The sequence below is a fragment of the Xenopus tropicalis genome, chromosome 8, assembly GCF_000004195.4.
Source record: "Xenopus tropicalis strain Nigerian chromosome 8, UCB_Xtro_10.0, whole genome shotgun sequence".
NCBI lineage: Eukaryota > Metazoa > Chordata > Amphibia > Anura > Pipidae > Xenopus > Xenopus tropicalis.
Window position 1 is genome coordinate 38,686,800 of NC_030684.2, and position 27,111 is coordinate 38,713,910.

General features: G+C 38.8%; 2 protein-coding genes across 3 annotated transcripts; one reads left to right on the forward strand and one right to left on the reverse strand.

The window, feature by feature from the left end:
- Window positions 1–908: 908 nt before the first annotated feature.
- pih1d3 (PIH1 domain containing 3) lies at window positions 909–8,480 on the reverse strand. Its single transcript, XM_018096801.2, has 7 exons — window positions 8,379–8,480; window positions 7,918–8,023; window positions 6,372–6,432; window positions 5,475–5,574; window positions 5,055–5,151; window positions 2,898–2,983; window positions 909–2,307 (listed from the first exon to the last, which is right to left on the reverse strand). The coding sequence occupies exons 2-7, from the start codon at window positions 8,014–8,016 to the stop codon at window positions 2,178–2,180; spliced, it is 573 nt and encodes a 190-aa protein (XP_017952290.1). The 5' UTR covers window positions 8,017–8,023; window positions 8,379–8,480; the 3' UTR covers window positions 909–2,177.
- On the forward strand, window positions 8,472–27,098 carry nup62 (nucleoporin 62kDa). 2 transcript variants are annotated; one of them, XM_012968168.1, is made up of 13 exons: window positions 8,472–8,623; window positions 10,004–10,307; window positions 10,559–10,857; window positions 11,026–11,172; window positions 12,280–12,432; window positions 12,918–13,001; window positions 13,672–13,756; window positions 13,869–14,013; window positions 14,130–14,179; window positions 15,286–15,420; window positions 16,685–16,796; window positions 17,240–17,306; window positions 26,891–27,098. In XM_012968168.1, exons 2-13 carry the CDS (start codon window positions 10,015–10,017, stop codon window positions 26,980–26,982), a joined length of 1,662 nt encoding a protein of 553 aa, XP_012823622.1. In that variant the 5' UTR covers window positions 8,472–8,623; window positions 10,004–10,014; the 3' UTR covers window positions 26,983–27,098.
- The last annotated feature ends 13 nt before the right edge of the window (window positions 27,099–27,111 follow it).

Sequence of the window (27,111 nt, forward strand, 5' to 3'; positions counted from 1 at the left end):
AAGGTTTACTTTTCTTTAAGGCTGCAAATCAGTTCTGCACATTTTATCTGAGGTTTTGAACGTCACATGTCTGTACCTGCTTTGTAATTGCTCTCGCAGGTATCAGGGGACCAAACTAATTGCTAATTAAGAGAGTTTTGGAGGCTACACTGTTTTAGCAAAGTCTCATTACCCTGGATACTGACTTAAGAACTGTGCATGCATATATTGTGGCACAGCAACAAAGCACCTGACTCCACACAAAGGCATACTCCGACACAAGGAGAATTCTCATACCTCATTCAGGAACACTGTAAAATATCAAAAAGTACATGGGGTTATGTAATAAAAGGCACTACGTTTGCCCAAGAGCAGTAACCCACAGCGACCAATCAGTAGGTAGACTTTACTGGTCACCTGTTTAAAGGAGAAGGAAAGGCAAAGTCACTTGGGGGTGCCAAAATGTTAGGCACCCCCAAGTGACTTTAACTGCTTACCTTGTACCCCGGGCTGGTGCCCCTGTTCGCAGAAAACAGCACCAGCCCGGGTACCTGGAGCGGATTGCTTCCTCCTTCCTGCTTCCGTTGGCTGAAATGCCAGCGGTTGGCGCATGTGCGGTAGAGTGAAAAGCCGACTTTGATGTTTAAGTTCGGCTTTTCACTCTACTGTGCATGCGCGCACAGCGAATAACAAAGGAGGAAGCGATCGATGCTACCCCGGGCTGGTGCTGTTTTCTGCGAACAGGAGCACCAGCCCGGGGTAAAAGGTAGGCGGCTAAAGTCACTTGGGGGTGCCTAACATTTTGGCGCCCCCAAGTGACTTTTACTTTATTTCTCCTTTAAAAGCAAACATTTTATTGGTTGCTATAGGAAACTGCTACTGGACAAAGTGCCTTTTATTACATGTTGGCAGGCACTCCAAACATAATATTGCTTGAAAATCAAAGTTTATTGAAGATATGGCATCATCACTGAAGACATGGCATCAGCTGCACATATGAAGTTTCTATATTGCTCCCATTTTTCCACATTTCTTTCAACTATGTGTTATACTCCTGCAGTATTGTAATTTAATGTTAAAAGCATACAGATTACCATATCTGATAATTAAGCACTTCTTGTAAACTCCACAGGGACCAGGCTTTTTGTAAATGATGAATAATCTCTTCAAAGCTCTGCATAATAAGCCTGAAATCTATAAAGAATAATAAAATATATTGTAATTGCAATATGAATTACTTGCATAGGTATTGTATTTTCCTTAACAATCTGCACACCATTGTGCACCTACTAATGTAGCTGGATCCGCAATAGAATTGTGGGAATATTATTCCTAGAAGCACAAAATGCAGACCCTTAGCTCTGGTAAGGGTTTCAGATGCACTTACTGATTAATTATAAATTTGCAATTATGGGATCAATTATCTGGATCTGATAAACACAGACCCGTCATACAGTATGTAGGTGCATATAGCCTTGATTTGATAATGCTCCTGGTGGTTGTAGTTTAGAAACCAGAAATGCCTTAAATAAAATGCCTTTCCTAAAACTTGATTGCAGTACTTAATACAGCAAGTGTAAATCCTTGTCATATAAATAATAAAATGAAATCTCTAAACAAGTGCAATTTACATTTTGTTGCAGCCAAGTGGAGTTCAACACCAAGTCCCACCCAATCCACAGAACAAAAGTATACTATGTTAGTTAATAATTCATCCTTACAAAAGAGTACAGTGGCAAAGTTGATGCCAGGGCCTTTTGACTATCCTGCTACATACTGCCAGTAAATAAGCGCAGAAGCAGAATTTTTGTTGGCATTACAGAGTCTACGTTTGACAGTATGTAAAAGTTTAAAAAAGTCACTTAATAAATGTTTGCATCTGAAAAGTGTAATAGGACTTTTCCCCTCATATATGCTATTTTTTAAAGTCAGCAATACTGGGAATTATTTCCATATTCTTTCCAGAAGAAAAGGAATATTCGATGCTAAAACTATATTTGCATTCCTTTTAAACACAGCATAGTAAAAAGTGCACCCTAAAGATTAGTATCAGTAAGAACAAACTACATGAAACTATCAAACCAAGTTGCATTTAATAAATAATTTATATGTATTTTTAGAAAAACAGAGCTTAATATGGGTCATGTATTTTGCAACACAGACTCTTCAGTTTCCCAAATGTGCATTTCTGTCCATTTCTAACGGAAGTTGATGAAATCCAGTTCTCGAGTCATAGTGAGAGTCACTTCCAGCGATTCTGTATCTGACACAAACTTGGCTTTTCCATTGTCAGAATCGACAGGATATGGAAGATGAAGTGCAAGTTTGCTGGGGAGAAAGAAAAGACAGAAAGAATCAAGAGTAACCCAACATATCATGGCCCACTGGTTGGGTCCTTCAGTTCCTGGCACAGTAAAGAAAAGCAGCAATGCTTAAGGACATTAATGCATGATAGTTAAGTATTTGGAACATTCACTGACACACGCATATCACGTTTATGGTAATGACAGAGGGCTTGTGAAAGGTTGCCCCCCCAAGCATTTTGGCCTTTACCTATGAAATTACAAGTACTTAATGCTGGAAAATGAATGGTACTAAATTTTAGAGCAATATGCACTTGTCACTTGACAGTACTGGTTGCTCGGTGGCAATTGCTATTAACTCTGAATGGAGGACAGTTTAAATAAAATAATAAAGAAATTAAAGGTACTATGTTTGCCCAGGAGCAGTAACCCATAGCAACCAATAAGATCTTTGCTTTTAAACAGGTGACCAGTAAATGCTGCTGATTGGCTGCTATGGGTTACTGCTCCTGGGTTAACCTAGTGCCTTTAATTACATAACCCCATAAGAATCTTATTTTCAAATGTGAACTTGTGCATAATTTTTCTAATTTCTCTATAATCTGAAAAACCTACTGTTTGGGAGTGCGCAGATTTAGAAATGTTTTCTTAACATCAAGCGACACCTCAGAAGCCTTTATTTCAGGCAGCTGGATTCGAATCTAGAATAAAATAATAAGTTAGTGCAGGCCTGTCACATGCAATGGTTTTTAATTTGAAAATACAATTTGCCATTTGCATAGACTTTTATAACATAACTATAGCCTATTTGGCAAGTGTAATGCAGCAGGGTTGTACCAAGGAAGTCGGCCCACTTTACTCTGGCACTTTAGCAGCACTATGCACTTTACTCTAGCCTTCTTGCAACATGACATGAGAATTTAAATCTGGCTGATAGACTGGGGCTGCACACAGCCACTTTTTAATGATGTTTGTTTATTTTAATCTCCACCTGTGTGCCTGCACCTTTTTTGTCTTTTTATTTTGGTCTGGTGCAATAATTCTAGTAGGATTCTGCATGGATTTGGGAGAGGGGAATGTGCAGCTATCAGGCTTCTTCGCCTGCAAAATCTGGCTCCCGCTGTGGGCACCAGTTGGTGGGACTTCTGGCTGGAGGGTGGGGGATAAAAGGACCCCCTAAGCCTTGCAGTGAAGACCCTTGCCCCCTGCAGGCCACCCTCTTCCTCTGACAAAGATGCATCCAAAGGCTCTGTTCATTGTGGGCCTTTTGGCAGAGAGACAAGGAGAGTTCTCGTGACCGAGCTGCACCCTTACTTGCACTTTGTGTGTTTTTTTTATTGAATCATTTTTCAGTACAGGAGTACATGAACAGCAGTAATATATAAAAGAGGTTAGACAACAAGTCAGAGCCAATTCGCATATATTTTCATATACAATTGTAGGGAAGAGTACTGGTACAAGCTATATCGCCATGCGGTAGCCTCAGTATTTGTGTAGATGCTGCAAACACATGTTTATGTTTGAGTGCCATTAACAAATAGTGGTTAACAAGATAACAATAACTAATAAAGTCATAAAACAATTACACAAAAAAGCAAGAAGAAAAAAAGTAAGAGTGCATCTGGGGAAAGAAGAAAGTGGGTGTAAATGTAATGGAGATTTGAAGCATCATCACAGCAGTAGAGTAACAAAACTCATCTGCTTCTAAACAGAGAGATATTTGGCCAGCCATTCGCTAGGTATCAAAACTGCAACACTTTGTCCCATACACTTATTAGTGAGCCACAAACTGCTTCTAGCACATCCACCCATATATCTGAAGTTACAAAGGGATATCAGATGACCGTTTCACATATAGTTTGGAGATTTAAGGGGGTGCTGAGAAGTCTGTAGAATTGTAAAAGAGGGGTTTTAGTAACCCAAGGGTATGCACATAGTCTTCCAAATGATTGGATGTTCTCTGAATGTGGCAATTGTGTGCTATACACCATATAAATATATGAATGAATTGACCTAGTTTAGGGTGGTGAGCATTAGAGATTGATCTGTGGTAAACATATCATATTATGGCTTTGTACCAATTAAGCCTAAGGCCTGAAAATGTTGTGTAACCATTGATTGTTTCTAAAGCATTGGTTAAGGATGGATATGGGTTTCTGAAAAATAGTAGTGTATCATCCGCATACATAGCAAATATTTCCATTATTTCCTTATTACTGATTTACAAAAGTTGCTAGAGGTTCCTTTGCATGATCAAACAAAAGGGGGCAGCCCTGCAGTGTGCCCATGGAGAGATGAAAAGGTACAGATACAATTGAAGTTTAAATTTAACACCCAACAAAACACAAATGTAAAGTAACAACAAACCATAGTTGTCATTTTTGGCAATGTCGGGGAGAGCACCAATACAATGTAATTAATTTAGCTGTACATCAAGTTCCAGTGAGATCATGTACCTTCACATTATCTTCATAGGATGACAACCTTTTCAAATAAACTAATAAACCAACTTTCCCTTATTTTAGTGTCTACTGTTGTTTTTCCTTTAGGGGGAGAAGAAGGGGGAGGGTTAAGGATTTGGTGGGGGGGGCTTTGGTGTAGTCGGCACAGTTTTAGTTGGTAGGGAGGGGAGGTGTTCATCTATCCAGAGGGGCCAGACCCGTTCACATATGTGCATGTGCTTTTTATATGCTAAAGACAGTGAAGTTTAGAAACTCCTGCACAGAGTTTAATTGCACAGAATACATGGAAATAACTATTTTTCCTTCTTACCACCATTTGCTCACAACAGGCTGTTGATGTATCCTTTCCCGACATTCCCAAAAACATATCCTCTGTTCCAACTTGCTGCTTAAATAATATTTCATACCTGCAAAGGAGTAAACAAAGGAGTAAACTAGGACTTGTGGAGGTTCAATATAATTACACAATGGGGACAGGAACTCAATTCTGGTCAGGACCTTTGCACTCAAAAGTTGCAGAAACATAGTTGCTTTTCATAGTTCATGTCAGTTTTTATATTCGCTTATGAAGTATAGTGCTTGTAGCCAATTTGTTCACCACTGAAGGGAAAAAATAAGGCTTCAAATGGTTGAGGGGATATGGTCAGTTACAGAAGTGGAATCACACTAGGCATTAAACGGAGATACAATAATCCTAACAATTTTAGAAACCTTTAGCAATAGAACTTACTCTGGCTGTTCTCTCAGATCCAGTGTGTCTTCAAATTCTGCACCCTCTGTGACTTCTGATTCATCCCAGATATTCCTCCTGTCTCTGCCCATTTCTGAAACTGACAGTGAAAGAACTTTCTTAGTATCCCATTTTTTGTTTCATAGAGGACCTAGCATATGAATAGTTAGCTTTAGGGTGAGGAATTAAATATCTCACAAACTGTAATGAGATAACTTAATGGAGTATTTAACCTTTAGTATGTTATAGAATGTCCTTTTCCACAACAACTTTGCAATTAGTCTTCATTATTTATTTTTTTATAGTTTTCAAATTATTTAGTGCCCACTTCACCTTTTTAGTTTTCCAGCAGTTAAAAAATATGTCCTTTGTGAGGTTACAATGTTATTGGTATTGTTACTTCTTATTCTTTATCTTTCTATTCAGTCCTTCTCTTATTCATATTCTAGTCTCTCATTTAAACCACTGCCTGGTTGCTCAGGTAAATAAAACCCTAGCAACCAGATAGCTGCTTAAATTCTAAGCTGGAGAGCTGCTGATCAAAAATCTAAATAACTGAAAAACCACAAAAATTAAAAAATGTAAACCAGTCACAAATTGTCTCAGAATATCACTGTCTACATCATACTAAAAGTTAATTTAAAGCTGAACAAGTTTAAGTTTTATCCTACTTAGGTCAAGCCAGAACATTCCAAATAAAATGTAATAATCAATATATATGGGAGTAAATGCAATGTGAAGCGCCTGTTTGTAAAAAGACTCTCCATCTTCAAAATGAAAGGGTGGAGGTTTCCAACAATTTGGTTTATATTTCCATTTGTTTGACTTCCCAAATGACTATATAGTAATGAATTGCATTCATGTAATATGCCATTTTTAGGCAATTACTATCCCCACCTGGCTCATGGCTCCTTGCAGGTCCAATATCTCCTGGCCCAACACATGCTGCTAATGGACCCTGTAAAGAACATGTAAGGTGAGACTGTGAAAAATCCCAAGTGTCCCAGTTTTAGCGTGGTTTTGTCCAGTGGTGAGGAGGGTTGGTATGTCCTACCATCGGTTTCCCCTCTTGGGCAGCTGAGACCTGAAAAGTTAGCTGGTTCTGCCCTTTGTTAAGAAGCGGATCCACCATGTTGTTTGGGGCATATAAACAATGAAGAGAGGTTATTTAAAACCCCTTCCCAGAAATATATGGTTTACCAAGTTTGGGACTTCCCCAAGGATGCTGCAGAAATAGCAATTAAATTACTGGGTTTTATTCACTTGGGAGTACACTTTGGCATCTGTATTTTACAAAAATATATAGGCAATGTGGGAGACCAGATATGAAATTCCTGGATGCTGACACCCTGATCAGAAGTCTATCTTTCCATACTTTTTTAAGTGCAATAATATGATTTATCACAAGAGAGTGCCCTATATAAGTTAATATTTTCATATTTACCTCATGCACACTCCTACAATGTTCATCTGCTGATAATGGCACAGTGCTAATTTCAAAGGAAAGAAGCCACAGTTCATGCCATTTGTCAGATGCTTTCTCCATTTCTAGTCAATATGAACACATTGTTAATGATCTGAAATCTATTAGACAAAATGACGAAGGGGAAGAGTGCATGGAAAACAGGATGAGAAAATTAGCAAATGTACCCAATTCACAATTACACTAAAATTAGATTTTTAGATTTTTGGAGCTATTTAGGGCTTTTTCAATACAAAGCAAATGCCTTAAATTTCCATGAGCCATATTAGATAAGTGGTCCACTACATGGAAAAAGACAAGACTGCTCAGTGCAGTCTACTAACTTACAACACAGTGGTGCAATGGTTTGCACTGCTGTCTTGCAGCACTTGGATTCTAGGCTCAATTTCTGCCCCTGGGCAATCTGCATGGGTTTTTTCCAGGCACTTCAGTTTCCTTAGACATTCCAAAAACATACAATCAGAAAAAGTGGATCCTGATTAAACTTTCCATAGTTTATGTGAATGTGATAAGTACCTTAGACTATAAACTCGACTGGGGCAAGGACTGATGTGAATGATGTATAGGTATCGGACCCCTTATCCGGAAACCCATTATCCAGAAAGTTCCAAATTACGGAAAGGCCATCTCCCTTAGACTCCATTTTAATCAAATAATTCACATTTTTAAAAATGATTTCCTTTTTCTCTCTAATAATAAAACAGAACCTTGTACTTGATCCCAACTAAGATATAATTAATACTTATTGGAGGCAAAACAATTCTACTGGGTTTAATTACTGTTTAAATAATTTTATTAGCACACTAGCAGGTAGCAGATCCGAATTTCGGAAAGATCCTTTATCAGGAAAACTCCAGGTCCCGAGCATTCTGGATAACGGGTCCCATACCTGTATAATCTCTGTAAAGATTTGCAGAATAGAATATGTTGACACTATATAAAGAATAATGAATAACTTACCCTACAGTCACCTTCATCCTCTTCTACGGAAGGGTTGAGCAGGGAACACAAGGCATCCAATGACCCAGCAGATGTAAACTCACCCAGTGAGAGTTCCATATTCAAACTACGGCCAGAAAACAAACTAACATATTACCGCAATGATGCACTTTAATGATAAAACAATCCATGATCATGCTTTGGCATTAGTTTTATAAGCACTTTTTCAGTTCTATTTATCCTCCCATATAACTTTTGTAAACTATATACATTTTTTGCCTCTTTCTTTAATGAACATAATACTGACCCACCCCAAACCCAATATTTAAGTCCCAAACTACTGATTAAGAAGCTCTTCATGCTCCCACATTGTTGCCCAGAATTAGGCACACAACAACATTATAAAGATATAATCTGTATTAACAGAATAAATAAACGAAAACCCCTTCAAATTGCTATTTATAAGTCAGAAAGACGCATACTTGCTTAGTTTGTAGTTGTACTCCAGTTCTTTTTAGAATTGATACTTCGGTTTCCATGGAAACACAGTCGCTCCGCCTCTAGGTTTAGTTGTTCGCACAAGTCGCCTGAGTAAAAGCCCCTCGGAAATACGTCATGACAGTGCGCCTGCGCCATGCGTGCGTTCCAGCTTGTCAGTGGGCTCTGTATGATTTGGTTTCCCGCTCCCCCGGAAGTGCCAAGCAGGAGTGCTGAGAGAAGAGTAAAGGTATGATTGCAGTTGTTTTCATTCACTTTCTCATAGTAAGACAGGTTTTAGGCATGGGGTATTTATATGTAACACTTGGTTCTAAAAAATAACTTGTGTTATCATTAGTAGCTGTGTATACGGCTGAGGAGTGCTTAGCAGCATGGCTTTCGTGTTTTGATAGTGAACAACGCAGTTGTCACCAGTCAGACTTAGTAGCCTCAGATTGCCCAACCCTAGACTGGTTATTTTAGCGTGACTGATTAAACATCTGTATTTCCCAATAGAGACGGTTTATAAAGCAATATTACAAATGTTAGGGAATCAGATTATCACTCCCTTACGCATTTCTGCTGTTAGAATGCCATCTTGAGAATGGCAAACCAGTAGCCAGATCTTGTAATGTTTGCCACACATATTGTAATATCACCCACTGTGACCTGCAGTACTAAATACCTTCCTATTTGTGCCTGTCAGTTACCCTTCCATTTAGATTGTAAGCTCAAGGGGACAGGAACCTCCACCCTCTTGTCTCTTTGACACTTAACTCTGTGGAGTCTTTAATGCAACTGTACTTAGTTTTTTATTTGTATTTATGATCGTACTTAGTATTTATTATTGTAATGACCCCTTGTTTGTTCTGTTAATGCATTGTTCCACTGTACAGCGCTGTGTTCATTATAAATAAAGACATACATACAAAGCTATGGAATTTTGTACTGTAGTCAAACTTTCCAAGTTTAATTGAATCCTATGGGGATTTAATACTCAAAATCTTGTTGTTTTACTGAGACCAGTTTGCCAGTCTGGATGGGAATGAGTAAAATCATCACCAGCAAGTTATTTCCTATAGGTTCAAGCAATGGAAATTCTGCCTATATTATTTTTATTATTATTATTATTATTATTAACAACACCACATAATTATAAAATGCCAATATGTTCCACAGGTGACCATACACTGGGCAGATTTCTGCTGCAGATACGGGACCTTCAGACAGATTCAGCAGCATATCTGCCCGTGCATGGGCACCCCCGATGGCCCTGCCCGACCAACATCTGCTCCGAAATTGGCTAGATCCCAATTGGGCATGTTTCATTTTCCGTTGGATCAGGTACCACAGTGCCTTGTAGATATGGTCCTCAGTCCGATGTCACTTTTGCCCACCGTTTAAGTTTAGTTGTTTGGCTTTAGGTTGGATCTTCTCCAAATATGCAAACTATTTTACAGTGTATGGCCACCTTTACTAAAGCTTAATTTTTTAACTAGGTTCTTTTTTTTCCTGCTTTAGAAAAGTACTGTCTAGCCCCCAGAGCTTTAGAACAGGATTTAAATGTCACTTTAGTGTCTCTTTTATCCACAAAAAGTTTAAATAAATCTGCACTTATTTTCTTCCACAGAATTGACCACTATGAGTGGCTTAAACTTTGGTGCTGCCTCTGCTGGAGGATTTAGCTTTGGGACACCAAAAACCAATACTACAACTGCTACAACTGGCTTTTCCTTTGGTGCAACAACTGCAGCCCCTTCTGGTGGTTTCAATTTCGGCACAGCCACACAGACTCCTGCTTCCACCACAGGCCAAGCAACTGGACTTTTTTCTTTCTCCACTCCAGCCTCTTCTGCAGCACCAACATCTGGGTTCAGCTTTGGTGCACAAGTAACATCTACTCCAGCACCTGCCTCAGGTGGTCTTACCTTTGGGTAAGAAAAGAAGACATTTTTTCAAAACTGTATTAAAGTAAACATAATATTGGTATATAAAGTTTGTCTTTAATCAGTTTTATATGTGAAATCATTATCTGTTTACATGTAGGCAGCAACACATTGTTTGTTTGTTTTTCAAGTGGTATCACCTTTCTTAGCTTTCATGATGATTTCTGATGTCAGAGGTATTAAGTACTTCATATCTATTAATCTGACTCTGTTAAAGGGATGATTCTTTATCTCTACAGTGCAAACACGCCCAAACTGAATTTAGGATTAGGAAATCAGCCTGCTGCTGCCACCGCTCAAACATCCCAACCCTTGGGAGGTTTCTCATTTGGAAATGCACCAGTACAGACACAACCATCTACCACCAGTGTTGGGGGCTTCGCATTTGCTGGTGGAGTTGGTTCTACAGCTACAAATGCCTTTGCACAACCTGCAGCTCCCACGGGCATCACCTTTGCAGCAGCAGTTTCAACAGCTGCAGCACCAATAACCACATCTCAGCCTGCCAGTACCTTTAGCTTTGGAACCCAGCCACAAGGTGAGAACTCACCTTTCTCTTATATGTCTTACACATTGAAAGTAATCGGGTTTAGGTACAATGGTTTACCTATTTTTTATTGTCGCCTTTCTCTTCTTCCCAATCTTTGTACCCTATTAATTCATTTCTTTGAGGATCACCATTTTCCCTATGTGTTCTTCTCAATAGCAGCCCCTGGTTTGAACTTTGGTTTATTGTCATCGACTCAGTCTGCTGTTCCTTCCACTGCTTCTACTCCAGCTGCCTCGCAGTCGGTAGCACCAACACCTGGGCTTAGCCTTACATCATTGGGCAAACCAGCAGACCCATCTGCAGGTAACTACTGCCCACTGGCAGTTTCACATTGACCTTTTAGCTCTGTCTTAATTCAAAAAGGTTATTTTACACATAGGTCTTATCTTCAGGTATATGCATATTTGTGTTTATTTATTTTCTGTAACTATTAAAATACTTACAAAAAATAAAACCCAAGTAACCTTATATTCTTGAGTTTTGTAAACAAAATGGCAGTTAAGTTACCCTTATAGGTAAAGCCCCAAACTATCAGGTAAGGCTATACAGAATTCAAATCCTAGTGTGCTTAAAACGTCCTCCCTAAATTCCTCATCTCTGCTGAGATCAACTCCCCAAAGATAGTAAAATAGGTCACTGTGTAAACCATGTTCCAATGTTGCAGCAATATAGAATGAGACTGTTTATACAGTAAAGATATCTTTAAAAGAGGTGGGGTGGGGTTAAGCACACCAGAATGACAATTGTGTATCACTAACTGTCTTTCCTTGTTGTCTTGAAAATGTGTTTAATTGAAAATGAAGACTAACTTCATAGTGTCTTAGAATTCCATTATCTACACCATACTAAAAGTTATTTTTTAGGTAAACTAACTGTTAAAGTGAGTGTTAAGTAAGTTTTGTCCGAAAGGGCTATGTAAATACAGCCATAACCACTTACAGAACTGGTGCTTTGGGTCTTCAGTGAAACGAAACACCACATTTCTTTTTTTATATATATATATATATATTATATATATATATAATATATGGTCTTCTGTGTCAGACTTCCTGCTCTCAGAAAAATCAGTTTGTTCCTCCCTCCCTTCTCCTTCTCCCCCTCCTTTCTTTGCTGTGTAATCTGAGCTTAGAGCTGTTCCAGGAGCAGTGTGCAGGTACAGAAGTGAAGTCAGACCAAGTTAAAATGGCTGCTGCTGTCTTAAACAAGCAGAGAGAGCTTTTATAGCTGTTTACTTAGGTATGGTAAAGCATTCTGCAGAATAAATATAGCATTCTGACTAATCTATTGGCAATAAAATGCCTTTTCTTCTCTTTTGAAGTTTTACATTTATTTTTTTTCTGTAAAATGTACTTTCTTCTAAGTTTTGCCTTTTATATAACAGTTGTAACTCTTATGTTTAAATTGATACAGCAATGGTATCCACAGGAACCGCCACAACAGCCACACCTTCCCTTTCTTCCCTTCTGGGGACATCTGGGCCCTCTCTCTTCTCTTCTTTGGCTACTTCAACTGCTGCAGCTGTTGTGACGACAACAACAACAGCAGCAGCAAGTGGACTGTCATGTAAGTTCTCATTTTCATTTTTAAACATAGTACTGTTCAATATAAATAATCAGTACTGAGTTACCAACGTGATTCACCAGTTTTTTTGTGAGCTGCTGGTTAAAATACAACAGAAGTTGTTTTTTATGTTATTTTTGTGTGGTCTATTAAAGTGTGGTAAGTGTTAAAAAAGAGACAAATTAGGGCTACTTCATAAGCACTTTCTCATTATGAGTTATGGTTAAAAAGTAGGCAGTTTCTCCCTACTCATGTCTGTTTTTTGTGTTTTACACTATCTTCTGTGTGGATAGTTATTTGAAAAAGAGCTTTCCCATAAACTATTTTACTTATTTTTGTTAAGAGATGCCCTAATCTGCTAGCTATATAGTTTATTTTTTGTCATACTTGTGATCCTTTGTGTTTCTTTTAATCTGATTCCTGCTTATGCCAAGGGCCTCAGTGCATAGCTTTGTATTCAGTAAAGTGAGATGCATATCTCTTATTAGTGAGTTCGACTACAGCAGGCACGGGTTTTGGAATGAAGATTTTGCCAAGCAGTGCTGCACCAACAGGAACATTGCCTACCAGCAGTAAGTATAAAGTGGGAAGTTTAGCATAGCAATAATTTCTGTAGTTCTGTGTTAAACACTTTTTTCACGGGATCATAATGTAATTTTAAGTTTACTCTTATATGAGTGAACAACAGAGCCTTGAGAACAGATGTTTTTGGTGATTGTAATGCAGGGTTTTGCAATATTGCAATTTTCTGCCTTACTATGCTCTTTTCCACCTTATTGTAATTGTGTGTAAATAATGGAAATTGTGCACTATTACATCCTTTTTCCTTGCTTTGCACTTTCTTGCCCTACAATACACTGTTTTGCCATATTGAGCATTTTGAGCAATAATTAAGATAAGCAGTGTGGGTCATGTGTATTGTATACGCAGTATACTGAGGAAGCGCACTGGCACAATACTCATTAGGAGCTCAGTGACCATGGAGCACTGTGGTACCTCTCTCCTTTGCATGAAGTTATGGTTGTTTTATGTGCAAAATAAAAGTTTGCATGTGTGATACTGCCTATGTTTGTAGGCACTTGTTCGCAATAAATTATTAGACTGATCAGCCGAATAAACCAAATCTTTAGTCCAATGCTATGGCTTTTCTTTAGGAAAATAGATTATAGTATAGTTGAAGTCTTTCTTCATGCATAAAATAGTTGCTGGTTCTCATCTAGAGACTTCTGTCCTTATTTTCAGCAGCCTCTCTTGGTATGAGAACTCCACTTTCTGGAACCACAGTTCAGGCTAATGTTGTCAGTTCTGCTGCAGCTGCAGGAGTCGGGTAAGAGGTGTCACAAATGATACCATTATCAGCATAGCAGTCATTAATTTTATTTCTCTGGTTGACTGATATTTTGATTTGTGTTTTTCCACATAATGGTTTGTCTTTTTAGTACTGCTGCAACAATGACTTATGCTCAGCTAGAAAATCTGATTAATAAGTGGAGTTTGGAATTGGAAGATCAAGAAAAACACTTTCTGCAACAAGCAACTCAGGTCAACGCATGGGACAGAACTCTTATGCAGAATGGAGAACGGGTGAGAAATCTGAGAAAAAAACACTTGTGTGGCTTAGTGTAAACAGTTTTTGTGTGTGTGCAATAATGTTTTCACAGGCAGAATTTATTTTTATTTATTTTTTTGTCTGATTTCAGATCACCACTTTACACAGAGAAATGGAAAAAGTTAAACTGGACCAGAAAAGGTATGAGTAGGAAGTAAAACGGCAAAAACATAGAAAATTTGACCAAGATGAATGATGTTTGGTTGATTGATTGAATATATGTAAGAAAGGCACACCTGAGCTGAAAATCAAATGTTTTAAATGTACAATATTGCATAAACCTATTAAATAATAGTTGGTTCTATTTTTAATGTTCTCATTTATAGAAATAGATTGAGTTTTTCATAGCAAAAAAAAAAAAGTAGGAAATATAAAACATGAGTAGTTGGGAATCACAATCCATGCAATTCAAAGTGAAAAGGGGACAGGGGGTGGGATGTTAGGAAAGGAGAGGGAGGATCAGTAACAACACTTGCATCAATGCTGGAGCCCTGTCAATCTTTGAACGCATATGCAAACTTGGTGTAACTAGATAGGGGACTTCTGGTGCCTCATCTTAAGAAGCAGTGCTGAAAGTTTGGGTTTTGTAAAGATAAAAATCCCAAAGTTGTAGTGGGCAAAAGTAGTTTCCTGTTCCTTCCACGTGGCAGTGGGTACCAAAGGTTTAATCTCCCCTGCCATGAAGAAGGTACAGGAAATTAAAACATATTAAAAGTACTTCCCCTTTCCAATGCACCTATTTATTTTTTCCTATCAAGACACCCTTTAAATACCAGCAGAGTAGCTCTCCTCTTGCTGAAGCTCCTGGGGCTGATTCATCTAAAAAGATTTATGCCTTTGCTGATCAAGATGTCCATCATTGGGTATTGGTATTGTCCTTAGTCAGTTGACATGGTTGCATAGGGAAGGGGAAGTCCTTTTTATATGTTGTCATTTTCTGTATATTTCATAGTAACATAGTAAGTTAGATTGAAAAAAAGATGTATGTCCATCACGTTCAATCATCTTCCTCACAGCAGGCACAAGAACAAGTATGTGAACAGATTGAAAAAGCAATGTTTAAAGTAATGTAAAATCCACAAACAAAAACAATTCAATAGAAAGTAAAATCTTGTTTTTGCTGTGTGTATTTTCATTTTCTGTCTGGCTGTGTAGAAATATATGGTGATTAAACAGGTACACCTGCATGCTAAGCTTGCTCTTTGGAAGCTATTGGGTCTGTTTCACCCTCTCTACTCTTCTATCAGGTTGGATCAGGAACTGGACTTCATCTTGTCACAGCAAAAAGAACTGGAGGACCTTCTGACTCCTCTGGAGGAATCTGTGAAAGAGCAGAGCGGAACCATTTACCTCCAGCATGCAGATGAAGAGAGAGAGAAAACGTGAGCCAGTATTATAATGTAATAACTAAGAAGTATAAGATACAAGGAGATCTGGGTTTGTGATTATACTCAAGTAGGCTTTGGTTATGAGAAAGGGAAGGCATGGTTAGGGCCAAATAATTGTGAATATCTTCCTGAAATAAGAATAATACATATTCAGAATGTTTCCCTCAAGAATAAAAATTGCATATCATTCATGTTACCCTTTACTACTCACTCCATGCAGGGTTGTGTCATTGAGTTGGTTATTTATAAATACACTTTGGTCTAATATATTGTTTAAGCAAAGGAAGGACACCCCAATTTATTTCACCTAACTGTCGGTTCTGCATGAAATCATATATATATATATATATATGAACCTGGAGTGTGCTGCCAACGTTTAAATCCTCTGCATGAAGAAAGGCTGCTCAGAGGGGGATAGTGAAGTGTAGCTTAATCATTTTAAAACAAGTTCTCGGTTCTGAAATAATGTTTGTGTATGTGATGTGCCTTAGGTAAGACCTTTTTGATGAAATTATGCTTTTACATTCCTGTTATATACTCGAGGAAGGGATAGGAAGTTCTGAAAAAAATGAATATTAACCGAAAAATAATGGTTTGCATAATGAAATAAAAAAAATAATTGTATGTAACTTTCCAGTACAGGTATGGGATCTGTTATCCGGAAACCCATAAGCCAGAAAGCTCTGAATTACAGGAACGCCATCTGTTACCAACATTATTAGCAAATCTAATTTTTAAAATTGATTTTCTTTTTCTCTGTAATAATAAAACAGTACCTTGTATTTGATCCCAACTTAGATATAATTAATTGGAGGCAAAGCAATCCTAATGGTTTTAATGTTTAAATAATTTTTAAATAGACTTAAGGTATGGAGATGCCTTATCCGGAAAGCCCTAGGTCCCAAGCATTTTAGATAATGGGTACCATACCTGTATAACCTGTATAAATTCTTTAAATTCACTTGCAGCATAAATCAGAACACTAGCTGTAAATTAACTCTGTATTCTTTAGATTTTGTTCACTTTTTCTATAGGTATTTTTTTTTTATGCTGTGCAGTCACAGAATTCACATCATCAGTACTGATGTTCTGTGAAACTAGATATATTTAGTGTGTTTTCTGTTTTTTATTCTTTTTCTTTTTGTCAAGCTTTAGCAAGCAGGTACATTTTTACATTGCTGCACACATTTTGCTATCTTTGGGTTTATGTAACCTGTAGAGTAATCCTGAAATTACGAAACATTTGGTGTGTTTTCAGGTACAAGCTGGCAGAAAACATTGATGCCCAGCTGAAGCGCATGGCCCAGGATCTAAAGGAGGTTATAGAGCATCTGAACACATCAGCTGGGCCAGGGGATGCTGGAAACCCGGTTAGTACTCTTTCTTCTCTGGAAGAGATTTCATGTTTCTTATTTATCTCTTATTACATTTTCTTGGATCATACTTTATCACTCTAATCAAAGGGGTCCTCAAACTTCTTAAGCAAGGGGCCAGTTCATGGTCCCTCAGACTGTTGATCGGCCAGACCACCACCCCCCGACAAACTATGGCCGACTCCTGCATTCTCTCCCCTGCCAGGGGTGAGGACACAGTGGTGGCCGGGTAAATTAACCTGGGGGTCAGGATCCGGCCCGCGGGTCATAGTTTGAGAATCCCTGCTCTAATGCTTCTATCTTTTTACAGTGGTTACTCACATCTTTGCCAATTACTAACTCTGCATTGCTGGCTGCTTTTACTTTATAACTGTCAGGCCTCTCTTAGCATTATCACCTTTTAACTTTTGGAGTGTTCATTTGTATTTGTATTTCTTCAGCTCCAGCAGATATGCAAGATTCTCAATGCCCACATGGACTCTTTACAGTGGATTGATCAGAACAGTGGTGAGTTGAAGAATGAGGCTTTGCGCAAAGTTTGTATTGGAAACTAGCATACCATAAAATAATAGCATTTTTGTTTATTTTAAATCGGATCTGTTCTGTGCAGAATAGTAATGATGCTGTTCTGGGTCAAAGCTGAAAATGCTGTGTGGAAACTGTTCTTCATAGATTGCTCAGGAAAGAAAGGCTGTAGCTTTCTTTTATATTGAATAGCGCTATGCTTTACACTATTTATCAAAAAGTAAAAGGAAGTAGAAGGACTACATCTGGCATTTAATAGAACACTTTGTTCTTTGAAACATGTAGTTTATTGGCTTGCTTTTATGCAATTTTGTGTGTGGGTATCCGTGCACAGCTTGTTTACAGTTGTACTTGAGGTGCATGGAATACTTGTTTGCTCTTGTGGAGAAATCTTTGTCACCCCTTGGGTCGCCTGCCATTGAAGTGAATTGCAGTCACCTATAACCAAGCATGGATTTTGTTTCATAGTTTTAATAAACAGGTATAAATAAGGAAGGACAATATTTATAGTTAAAATGGTCTGGACACTGAAGGTGGCAGCTTGTCGTCCCATTATCCCAGACGATAATCAGCCAGATCTTGATAGCATTGGTGCATTGATGTGGTCCTTATCCCTATGGCCCATATCATGTCAGTGTCATCCAATCGTTTGATCCTTGGGCCAGATGATCAAGGTGATTAAAGTGAGCTTATCAGCGAAAGATCCACTCATTTTGTGATCTTAAAGCATATGGGCAACTAAAAAAAAAAAAAGTAAATGGACCTTTGCATGAGCCACTTGCATTTCACAGACGGTACGGTGTTGGCCTAAGAATTTCACGACAGGCACAGCATGGCCCACAGAATTTCACTATTGGTGCAGTTAGTGCTGGGCGGTATGACCAAAAATTTATATCACGGTATTTTTTTTATTATATCGGTATCACGGTATTTGACGGTATTTTTTTTTCCCCATGCATGATTACGTGACCACCCCAAACACCCCCCCCCCAACCCCAAACACCCCCCCATCCAACCCCCCATCCAACCCCAAACACCCCCCCATCCCCTTCACATAAATAAACCTTACGGACCAGGCAGCCGCAGGCACCCCCGACAGCTCACAGAGCCTCCTGGCAATTTTTCTTACTATTTCCGGGTTGCGCGCGTGACGTCAGCGTGCGCGTGACGTCAGCGCGCACGTAACGTCAGCGCGCACAACCCGGAAATAGTAAGAAAAATTGCCAGGAGGCGCCCACACCGGTATGCCGGTAAGTTAAAATTTTTTATCATCTTTTTTAAAAAAACCGGTGTTCGGTATATACCGGTATACCGCCCAGCACTAGGTGCAGTGTGTCATGACAGGCACAATGTGACTCACCCAGCAATTCATAATAAGAACTTGTAGTCCAAAGCATTACCTTACAGTGCAAAGCAGGTTACATTTGGTAAATAATGTGTCTGCCAGCAAAGAAATTTTGAAAAAGAGTGTGAAACAACAGCAAGTCACTCAGCCATGCCATTACTAGCTTTTTCTACAGGGACTGCAGCAATAGCAGAATGTTGAGTAACCTAATGTTTAAATACTATACAGATAGCGCAGGCACTTGTGTATAGGAGAGAGAGGTTGTCTGGGTGTAGTTCAAGCATAGACTTTCATCAGGAAAAAGGAGCCCACACAACTCATGGCTTAATCGGTTCTCAATGTAACTCTTTATTGTGGAGACTGTGGGCTGAAGAGTTAGTCTCCCCAAGAAAGAATTGCGCTAAGAATTGATTAAACCCTGAGTCTTGCAGGATCCTTTTTTTTTTTATATAAAAAAAATCTGGAATTCATGTTTGTTGGGCAGCTTCTCTGTTACAGGAGGGGGAGAAGTAACAGGAAGGAAAGGTGTGAATTTTCATAAAAAGGGATTCAGTTATTAGAAATGTGAATACACTAATCAATCGCAAGGACCCTACATGCTGAACTGTCTGTTGTTTGCCTGGTGCTTGGGTTCAGAGGGGCTGGGGAAAAACAGTGAAAAACAAAGTGAAAAACAATGTTAAAGGAACAGTAACACCAAAAAATTCAAGTGTATAAATAAATTCTAATATAATGTACTGTTGCCCTGCACTGGTACAACTGGTGTGTTTGCCTCAGAAACACTACTATGGTTTATATAACAAATGCCGCTGTGTAGCCATGGGGGCAGCCATTCAAAGGAGAAAAGGCACAGGCACTTAGCAGATAACAGAAAAAAACACTATTGTATTCTACAGAGCTTATCCGTTATCTGCTATGTAACCTGTGCCTTTTTTTCCTGCTTGAATGGCTGCCCCTGGGGCTACACAGCAGCTTATTTATATAAACTATAGTAGAGTTACTGTAGCAAACACACAACTTTTACCAGTGCAGGGCAACAGTACATTATATTTAATTTCCTTTAAAACTGTTTAATTTTTTGGTGTTACTGTTCCTTTAATCCTTGGGCTGGTCCAATTAGCTTCTCAGAGGAGGGAATACTTTTCCCTTCTGAGGAGGCTTCAGATGGGGTTTTTCACTGTCTTTTTGGAGTAGCTAGCAGAGTTCGCATGAAAAAAATAGGTTGAACTTGATGGATGTGTTTTTTTTGCACCTTAAATTACTAGGTTACTAGGAAAGCAGTGGGAGTGGTAGGCTTGGTAACCTGCACGCCAAACACTGGCTTTTTTGCAAAGCTAAAATTGAACGGATAAGAAACATTTGAATGTTGGGCTATCGCCAATTGAAATTGATCATTGGCAGAAAGTTGGCTACAGTGCTTATTGATACCCAGTTTTCTTGCTCAATAGGAGGTTTGGCTTAGTTAGCAATTTAATCATTGTTAGTGTGAGTTTTAAAGAACAAAACCTGTTCTGTCCAGAGCAAATAACTTCAACAAAATATCACATTCCCTTGTATAACAACCAATTAAATGCACTTTTATTTCAGGTACAGGTATGGGATTCCTTATTCAGAAACCTATTATCCAAAAAGTCCGAATTACGGAAAGGCCATCGCCCATAGACTCCATTAAAAGCAAATAATCCTTATTTTTAAAACTGATTTCCTTTTTCTCTGTAATAATAAAACAGAACCTTGTACTTGATCCCAACTAAGATATAATTACCCCTTATTGGGGGCAGAACAGCCCTATTGGGTTTATTTCATGGTTAAATGATTCCCTTTTCTCTGTAATAATAAAACAGTACCTGTACTTGATCCCAACTAAGATATAATTACCCCTTATTGGGGGCAGAACAGCCCTATTGGGTTTATTTAATGGTTAAATGATTCCCTTTTCTCTGTAATAATAAAACAGTACCTGTACTTGATCCCAACTAAGATATAATTACCCCTTATTGGGGCAGAACAGCCCTATTGGGTTTATTTAATGGTTAAATGATTCCCTTTTCTCTGTAATAATAAAACAGTACCTGTACTTGATCCCAACTAAGATATAATTACCCCTTATTGGGGGCAGAACAGCCCTATTGGGTTTATTTAATGGTTAAATGATTCAATTTTCTCTGTAATAATAAAACAGTACCTGTACTTGATCCCAACTAAGATATAATTACCCCTTATTGGGGGCAGAACAGCCCTATTGGGTTTATTTAATGGTTAAATGATTCCCTTTTCTCTGTAATAATAAAACAGTACCTTGTACTTGATCCCAACTAAGATATAATGAATCCTTATTGGAAGCCAAACAATCCTATTGGGTTTCTTCGATAGTTAAATGATTTTTAGCAGACTTAAGGTATGGAGATCCAAATTTTCCTTATCCGGAAAACCCCAGGTCCCGAGCATTCTGGATAACGGGTCCCATACCTGTAGTTAATAACAGGGCTTGCACAATGCTGTGGGTAAACTCTGTGTCGGTGCTGCTGTGATGGAACAGGAGTTGCCATGTTCATGTGCCGCTGGCTCCATCTGGATGATATCAATCATTCATTTACTTAACCTCTCTTCATTTTAATAAAAAAGTAAATGCTCCTGCGGCATCAGCAGTAATGTAGCTGCTTCTGCTTTTTGAAACGCGTCTAATTAAGATGACCCATTTTTTAACATCTCCTCTAATTATTGCAATGCATCATCCATGAAATACAACCAAGTAAGATGGATTCATTTAAAATGAACATGTTAGACCAAAGACCTTTGGGATTAGCCTGATAAACTATGTGATGTGAATATTTAGTACCAACAGCCTGCAGCTGTAGCACAGCCGTGTCTGGTAGATTATTCTGCTCAACATACGCATTCTATATTTGGGAATGATTATTATAGCCAATACAAATAAATGGGCAGTTTAACCCCGTATCCAACGTGATTGTGATGAATAGAGATTGCAGTGAACATGCTTTTTGCCTATTGTCTTAATCACAAAAAATTCTAATTGTTATTTCTTGAACTAAATAGGGAAACTCTATGTTTAGTCGTAAACAAACCCCTCTCTTCCGGGGGAGATTATCTACCATACATACATAGTGACATGAAGCTATCTAATACAGTATATTTAAAAAGGGATCCCGTTCTCAGCCTGAAAACTATAGGCCTGTTAGTCTGACATCAGTAGTAGGAAAACTTTTGGAAGGGGTAATAAGGGATAGGGTACTTGAATACATTGCAGTTCACAATACTATTAGTTTGTGCCAGCATGGTTTTATGCGTAACAGATCTTGCCAGACTAATTTAGTCGCCTTTTATGAGGAGGTGAGCAGGAACCTTGATGCTGGAATGGCAGTTGATGTCATCTACTTGGACTTTGCTAAAGCGTTTGATACAGTACCTCACAGAAGGATAATGATCAAATTAAGGAATATTGGCCTAGAACATAATATTTGTAATTGGATAGAGAACTGGCTGAAGGATAGAGTACAAAGAGTGGTGGTAAATGGAATATTTTCTAATTGGACCAGTGTGGTTAGTGGAGTACCTCAGGGGTCAGTCCTTGGGCCTTTGCTTTTTAACTTGTTTATTAATGACCTGGAGGTGGGCATAGACAGTACTGTTTCTATTTTTGCTGATGACACTAAATTGTGCAAAACTATAAGTTCCATGCAGGATGCTGCTGCTTTGCAGAGCGATTTGACAAAATTAGATAACTGGGCAGCAAACTGGAAAATGAGGTTCAATGTTGATAAGTGCAAAGTTATGCACTTTGGTAGAAATAATATAAACGCAAACTATCTACTGAATGGGAGTGTGTTGGGGGTTTCCTTAATGGAGAAGGATCTAGGGGTTTTTGTTGATAACAAGTTGTCTAATTCCAGGCAGTGTCATTCTGTGGCTACTAAAGCAAATAAAGTGCTGTCTTGTATAAAAAAGGGCATTGACTCAAGGGATGAGAACATAATTTTGCCCCTTTATAGGTCCCTGGTAAGGCCTCACCTTGAGTATGCAGTGCAGTTTTGGGCTCCAGTCCTTAAGAAGGATATTAATGAGCTGGAGAGAGTGCAGAGACGTGCAACTAAACTGGTTAAGGGGATGGAAGATTTAAGCTATGAGGTTAGACTGTCGAGGTTGGAGTTGTTTTCTCTGGAAAAGAGGCGCTTGCGAGGGGACATGATTACTCTGTACAAGTACATTAGAGGGGATTATAGGCAGTTGGGGGATGTTCTTTTTTCCCATAAAAACAATCAGCGCACCAGAGGTCACCCCTTTAGATTAGAGGAAAGGAGCTTCCATTTGAAGCAGCGTAGGGGGTTTTTCACGGTGAGGGCAGTGAGGTTGGGGAATGCCCTTCCTAGTGATGTGGTAATGGCAGATTCTGTTAATGCCTTTAAGAGGGGCCTGGATGAGTTCTTGATCAATCAGAATATCCAAGGCTATTGTGATACTAATATCTACAGTTAGTACTAGTGGTTGTATATATAGTGTATGTATGTGAGTGTATAGATTGGTAGGTGTGGGTTAAGTGTGCTGGGTTTACTTGGATGGGTTGAACTTGATGGACACTGGTCTTTTTTCAACCCTATGTAACTATGTAACTATCTGCCACTACATCCGATTCAGGGAGAGGATTTCATATCTCAATGTAAAAAAGAAAAAAAAAAAAACCATTTGGAATATTAAGATGAATAATTAACAAGCCTCCTTACCACATTAAAGAAAAAGTAAACCTTTTTTTTTTCTATCAGTAAAATTACTCTAAACAGCCTCCAGAATTACCTTTGTTCCCAGCATTCTGTCTGACCTGGTTCCTCAGTTAGAAGTTAATCCTTTCCTTTGCTTCCTTGTGCAGAGTGAAGCCCCGCCCCCACTTCCTGTTCAGTTCTCTCTTCAATTGGACAACCTGTTGTTGGAGTGGAGAGCCTTCTGCACATGCCTGGAGGCAGCAGGAGCCAGTCTGTGCATTAGCAGGGTTTTTTTTTTTTTTTTGATGAGAGACATGAACAGGAGACATGAACAGGAAGTGGGGGCGGGGCTTCACTCTGCACAAGGAAGCAAAGGAAAGGATTAACATCTAACTGAGGAACCAGGTCAGACAGAATGCCGGGACAAAGGTAGGTAATTCTTGAGGCTGTTTAGAGTAATTTTACTAATAGAAAAAAAAAAGGTTCTTCACCTTTAAATTAACTTTTAGTATGAGAGTGCTATTCTTGCAATTGGTCTTCCTTTCTTATTATTTGCAGTTTTTTAATTATTTAGCTTTTTATTCAGCAGCTCTCCAGTTTGGAATTTTAGCAGCTGCCTGGTTGCTATTGTCCAATTTATTCTTGGAGTCAGGCAATGGTTTGAGGAGAGACCGGAATATGAATAGAGGATAGCCTTTGGTCAGAGAGACACATTCGAAAGCTGTAAAGAGTCAGTATTGGAAGGCAATTAAGACATTTAAAAATGAAGACTGATTGGAAAGTTAGGCCATTCTATACGTAAGGGCTCTGGCACACGGGGAGATTAGTCGCCTGCGAACAGGGAGATTTGTCGCGGGCTACTAATCTCCCCGAGTTGCCATCCCCCCGGCGAACATGTAAGTCGCCGGTGGGATGGCACATGCGGCGGCGCGTTTTCAGCAAATCGCCGAAAATGCCTCGCGAGGCAACTGCGCAGCGTGTACCATCCCACCGGAGACTTACATGTTCGCCGGTGGGATGGTAGTTCGGGGAGATTAGTGGCCCGTGACAAGGGAGATTTGTCGCGACTAATCTCCCCGTGTGCCAGAGCCCTAAAGGAACAGTAACACCAAAAAATGAAAGTGTATAAAAGTAATTACAAAATAATGTACTCTTGCCATGCACTGGTACAACTTGGTTTGCCTCAGACTACTATAGTTTATACAAACAAAGGTGCTGTGTAGCCATGGGGGCAGCCATTCAAAGGAGAAAAGGCACAGGTCACTTAGCAGATAACAGATAAAGCCCATTATATTCTACAGAGCTTATCGGTTATCTGCTATGTAACCTGTGTCTTTTCTTTTTTTTTTTTTTTTAGCTTGAATGGCTGCCCCGATGGCTACACAGCAGCTTTGTTTATATAAACTACAGTAGCGTTTCTGGAGAAAATACACTAATGTTACCAGGGAAGGGCAACAGTACATTTTGTTTTATTAATTTCAAACACTATAACTTTTTAGTGTTACTATTCCTTAACTCCTTAAAGGTAAACCCAATAGGATGTGTCTAATTATTTACCTTTGCTCATATTTTGCACAGACTGGCACCTACACAAAAGATTACAGTGCTGATAGCAATACAGTTAAATTATGTGACGTTTCCTTCATGGAAACATTTGTTTTTTAATATTCCATTTCCATAAATGTGTATGTTAGCCATGCATCAGGGCTTTGCACTTCAGGGACAGAGGGAGATTGCTGACATTTGTTGCTATTCTCCCATTGTACAACCAGTACTAGTTTATTAATAAGTCATATTTGGAATGTTTGCAAGGAAATGTTCACTTGCAAAGAGTCTCATTTTGTACTTGTGAAAGACCCGAAGCTTCTATATATAGCTGCAGAAGGCTGAATGTGCGCACCTACTCCATTGGTTGCATTGGAGCTGAATGTCAGGGGGAATGTGTGGGGTGAGCGGCAGCTGTGCGTGTGAAAGGCAGACTGCATGCTTCTGGCACTGATGAATGTACAAACAAGCCTCGTACTGCAGGGGGCAGTTTTCAACCTTTCAAGCATCTGTAAGTGCCGGTACACAAGCATCCTGATACACATGAAAAATAGATGGAAATAGAAGCACTGCTATTCTCTGAGTGAAAGGCCACAAATGTTTGAGGCGGCAGGTTTTTTTTTCAAGCTGTAAAAGGTAAATAAGAAATGAATGTTTTATTTATATTCTCTGAATTGCCTGCACTCGGTTTCCAGAGTATTTTTATATTAATAGAGATTGTAGGAAGAAAAAAAGGCAGGTACAACAGCTATTTACATACCACAACTGAGCAGCACTGAAGGGAATGCCTACAGGCTTTATTATTTAGATAAGGAGAGTCGGCTTAATGACCGCTATTTATATACTTCCGCCAATTTCCTACTAAAGTATATGTGATATAAGTGTTCCATTGCCGGATGGTTTGGCTTATAAAACTGTGATCCGTGATCAGAATGCTCCACTGCGCAAAGAAATACCGGGCAGATCCGTGACTATATTCAGCATGCATGTGTTAGCATCGCTATCTGAGAACTGAAGGGCAGAGCAGCCTGATTGGCGCACAAGCTGACAGTTAGAGATCAGTCAGTACGGCCATATTATTTATAAGTATCTGTTCATTGGCATGAGGAGTATTTGCTTAGATATAGAAGCTACTCATGCTCTGCCAGTATAAGTGGGAGAAGCCATAAAATGAAGGATAATTATTAAAGTATGATATGCCATTTTAAGTTTTATATGTTTAAAAATGAAAATGTAACTAAAGGATCCAAAATGGAAATAAAGTCATTTTACCATGTGAAAGCAAATCTACACACGCTCTTTATAAAATAAAAAAATCTCATGTTCTAGCAGTGCGCTTCCTTGTGTCCTGCTGCATGATAATGCATGTACAGGTATGGGATCCCTTATTTGGAAACCCATTATCCAGAAAGTTCCAAATTATGGAAAGGCCACCTCCCACAGACTCCATTATAAGTAAATAATTCTAATTTTTAAAATTGATTTCCTTTTTCTCTGTAATAATAAAACAGTACCTTGTACTTGATCCCAACTAAGATATAATTAATCCTTATTGGAGCCAAAACAGGCCTATTGGGTTTATTTCATGTTTAAATGATTTTAAGCAGACTTGGAGATCCAAGTTACAGAAAGACCCCTTATCCGGAAAATCCCAGGTCCCAAGCATTCTGGATAACAGGTCCCATACCTGTACTCTTTGGTTCTCATGGCACTGCATGTATTCATTGGTCTTAGTCATTCTATGGGTCTGTGCGTACAGGAAAGGAAAGGACACTGAACAAATAGCTTTAGATTGCACTTACCACACGGTACCTGTAAGACAAATGCTTATGGGTACTAATGCTCGCAAGTAATACATTGGGTTTTACTGTCAGGATTTATTGGCAGGATCATATTTAAGCATAGTAATTGATATTTAGCTGACATATCTGTGACTCTGGTTTTGTTTTTTTCCCCCGCAGCTCTTCTTCAGAGGAAGGTTGAGCAGGTAACAAAAGAGTGTGAAAGCCGAAGGAAGGAACAGGAGCGTGGATTTTCCATAGCATTTGATTAAAGCAAATGGATGTTCCATACAAATTGAGAATTCTGTTTTGTTGACTTTTTTTTGTATTCTACCCATCTTCGATTCATTGTTTAAATAAAATATAATTTTTGTTGTTTTCAATCTAATAATGCTTGAGTT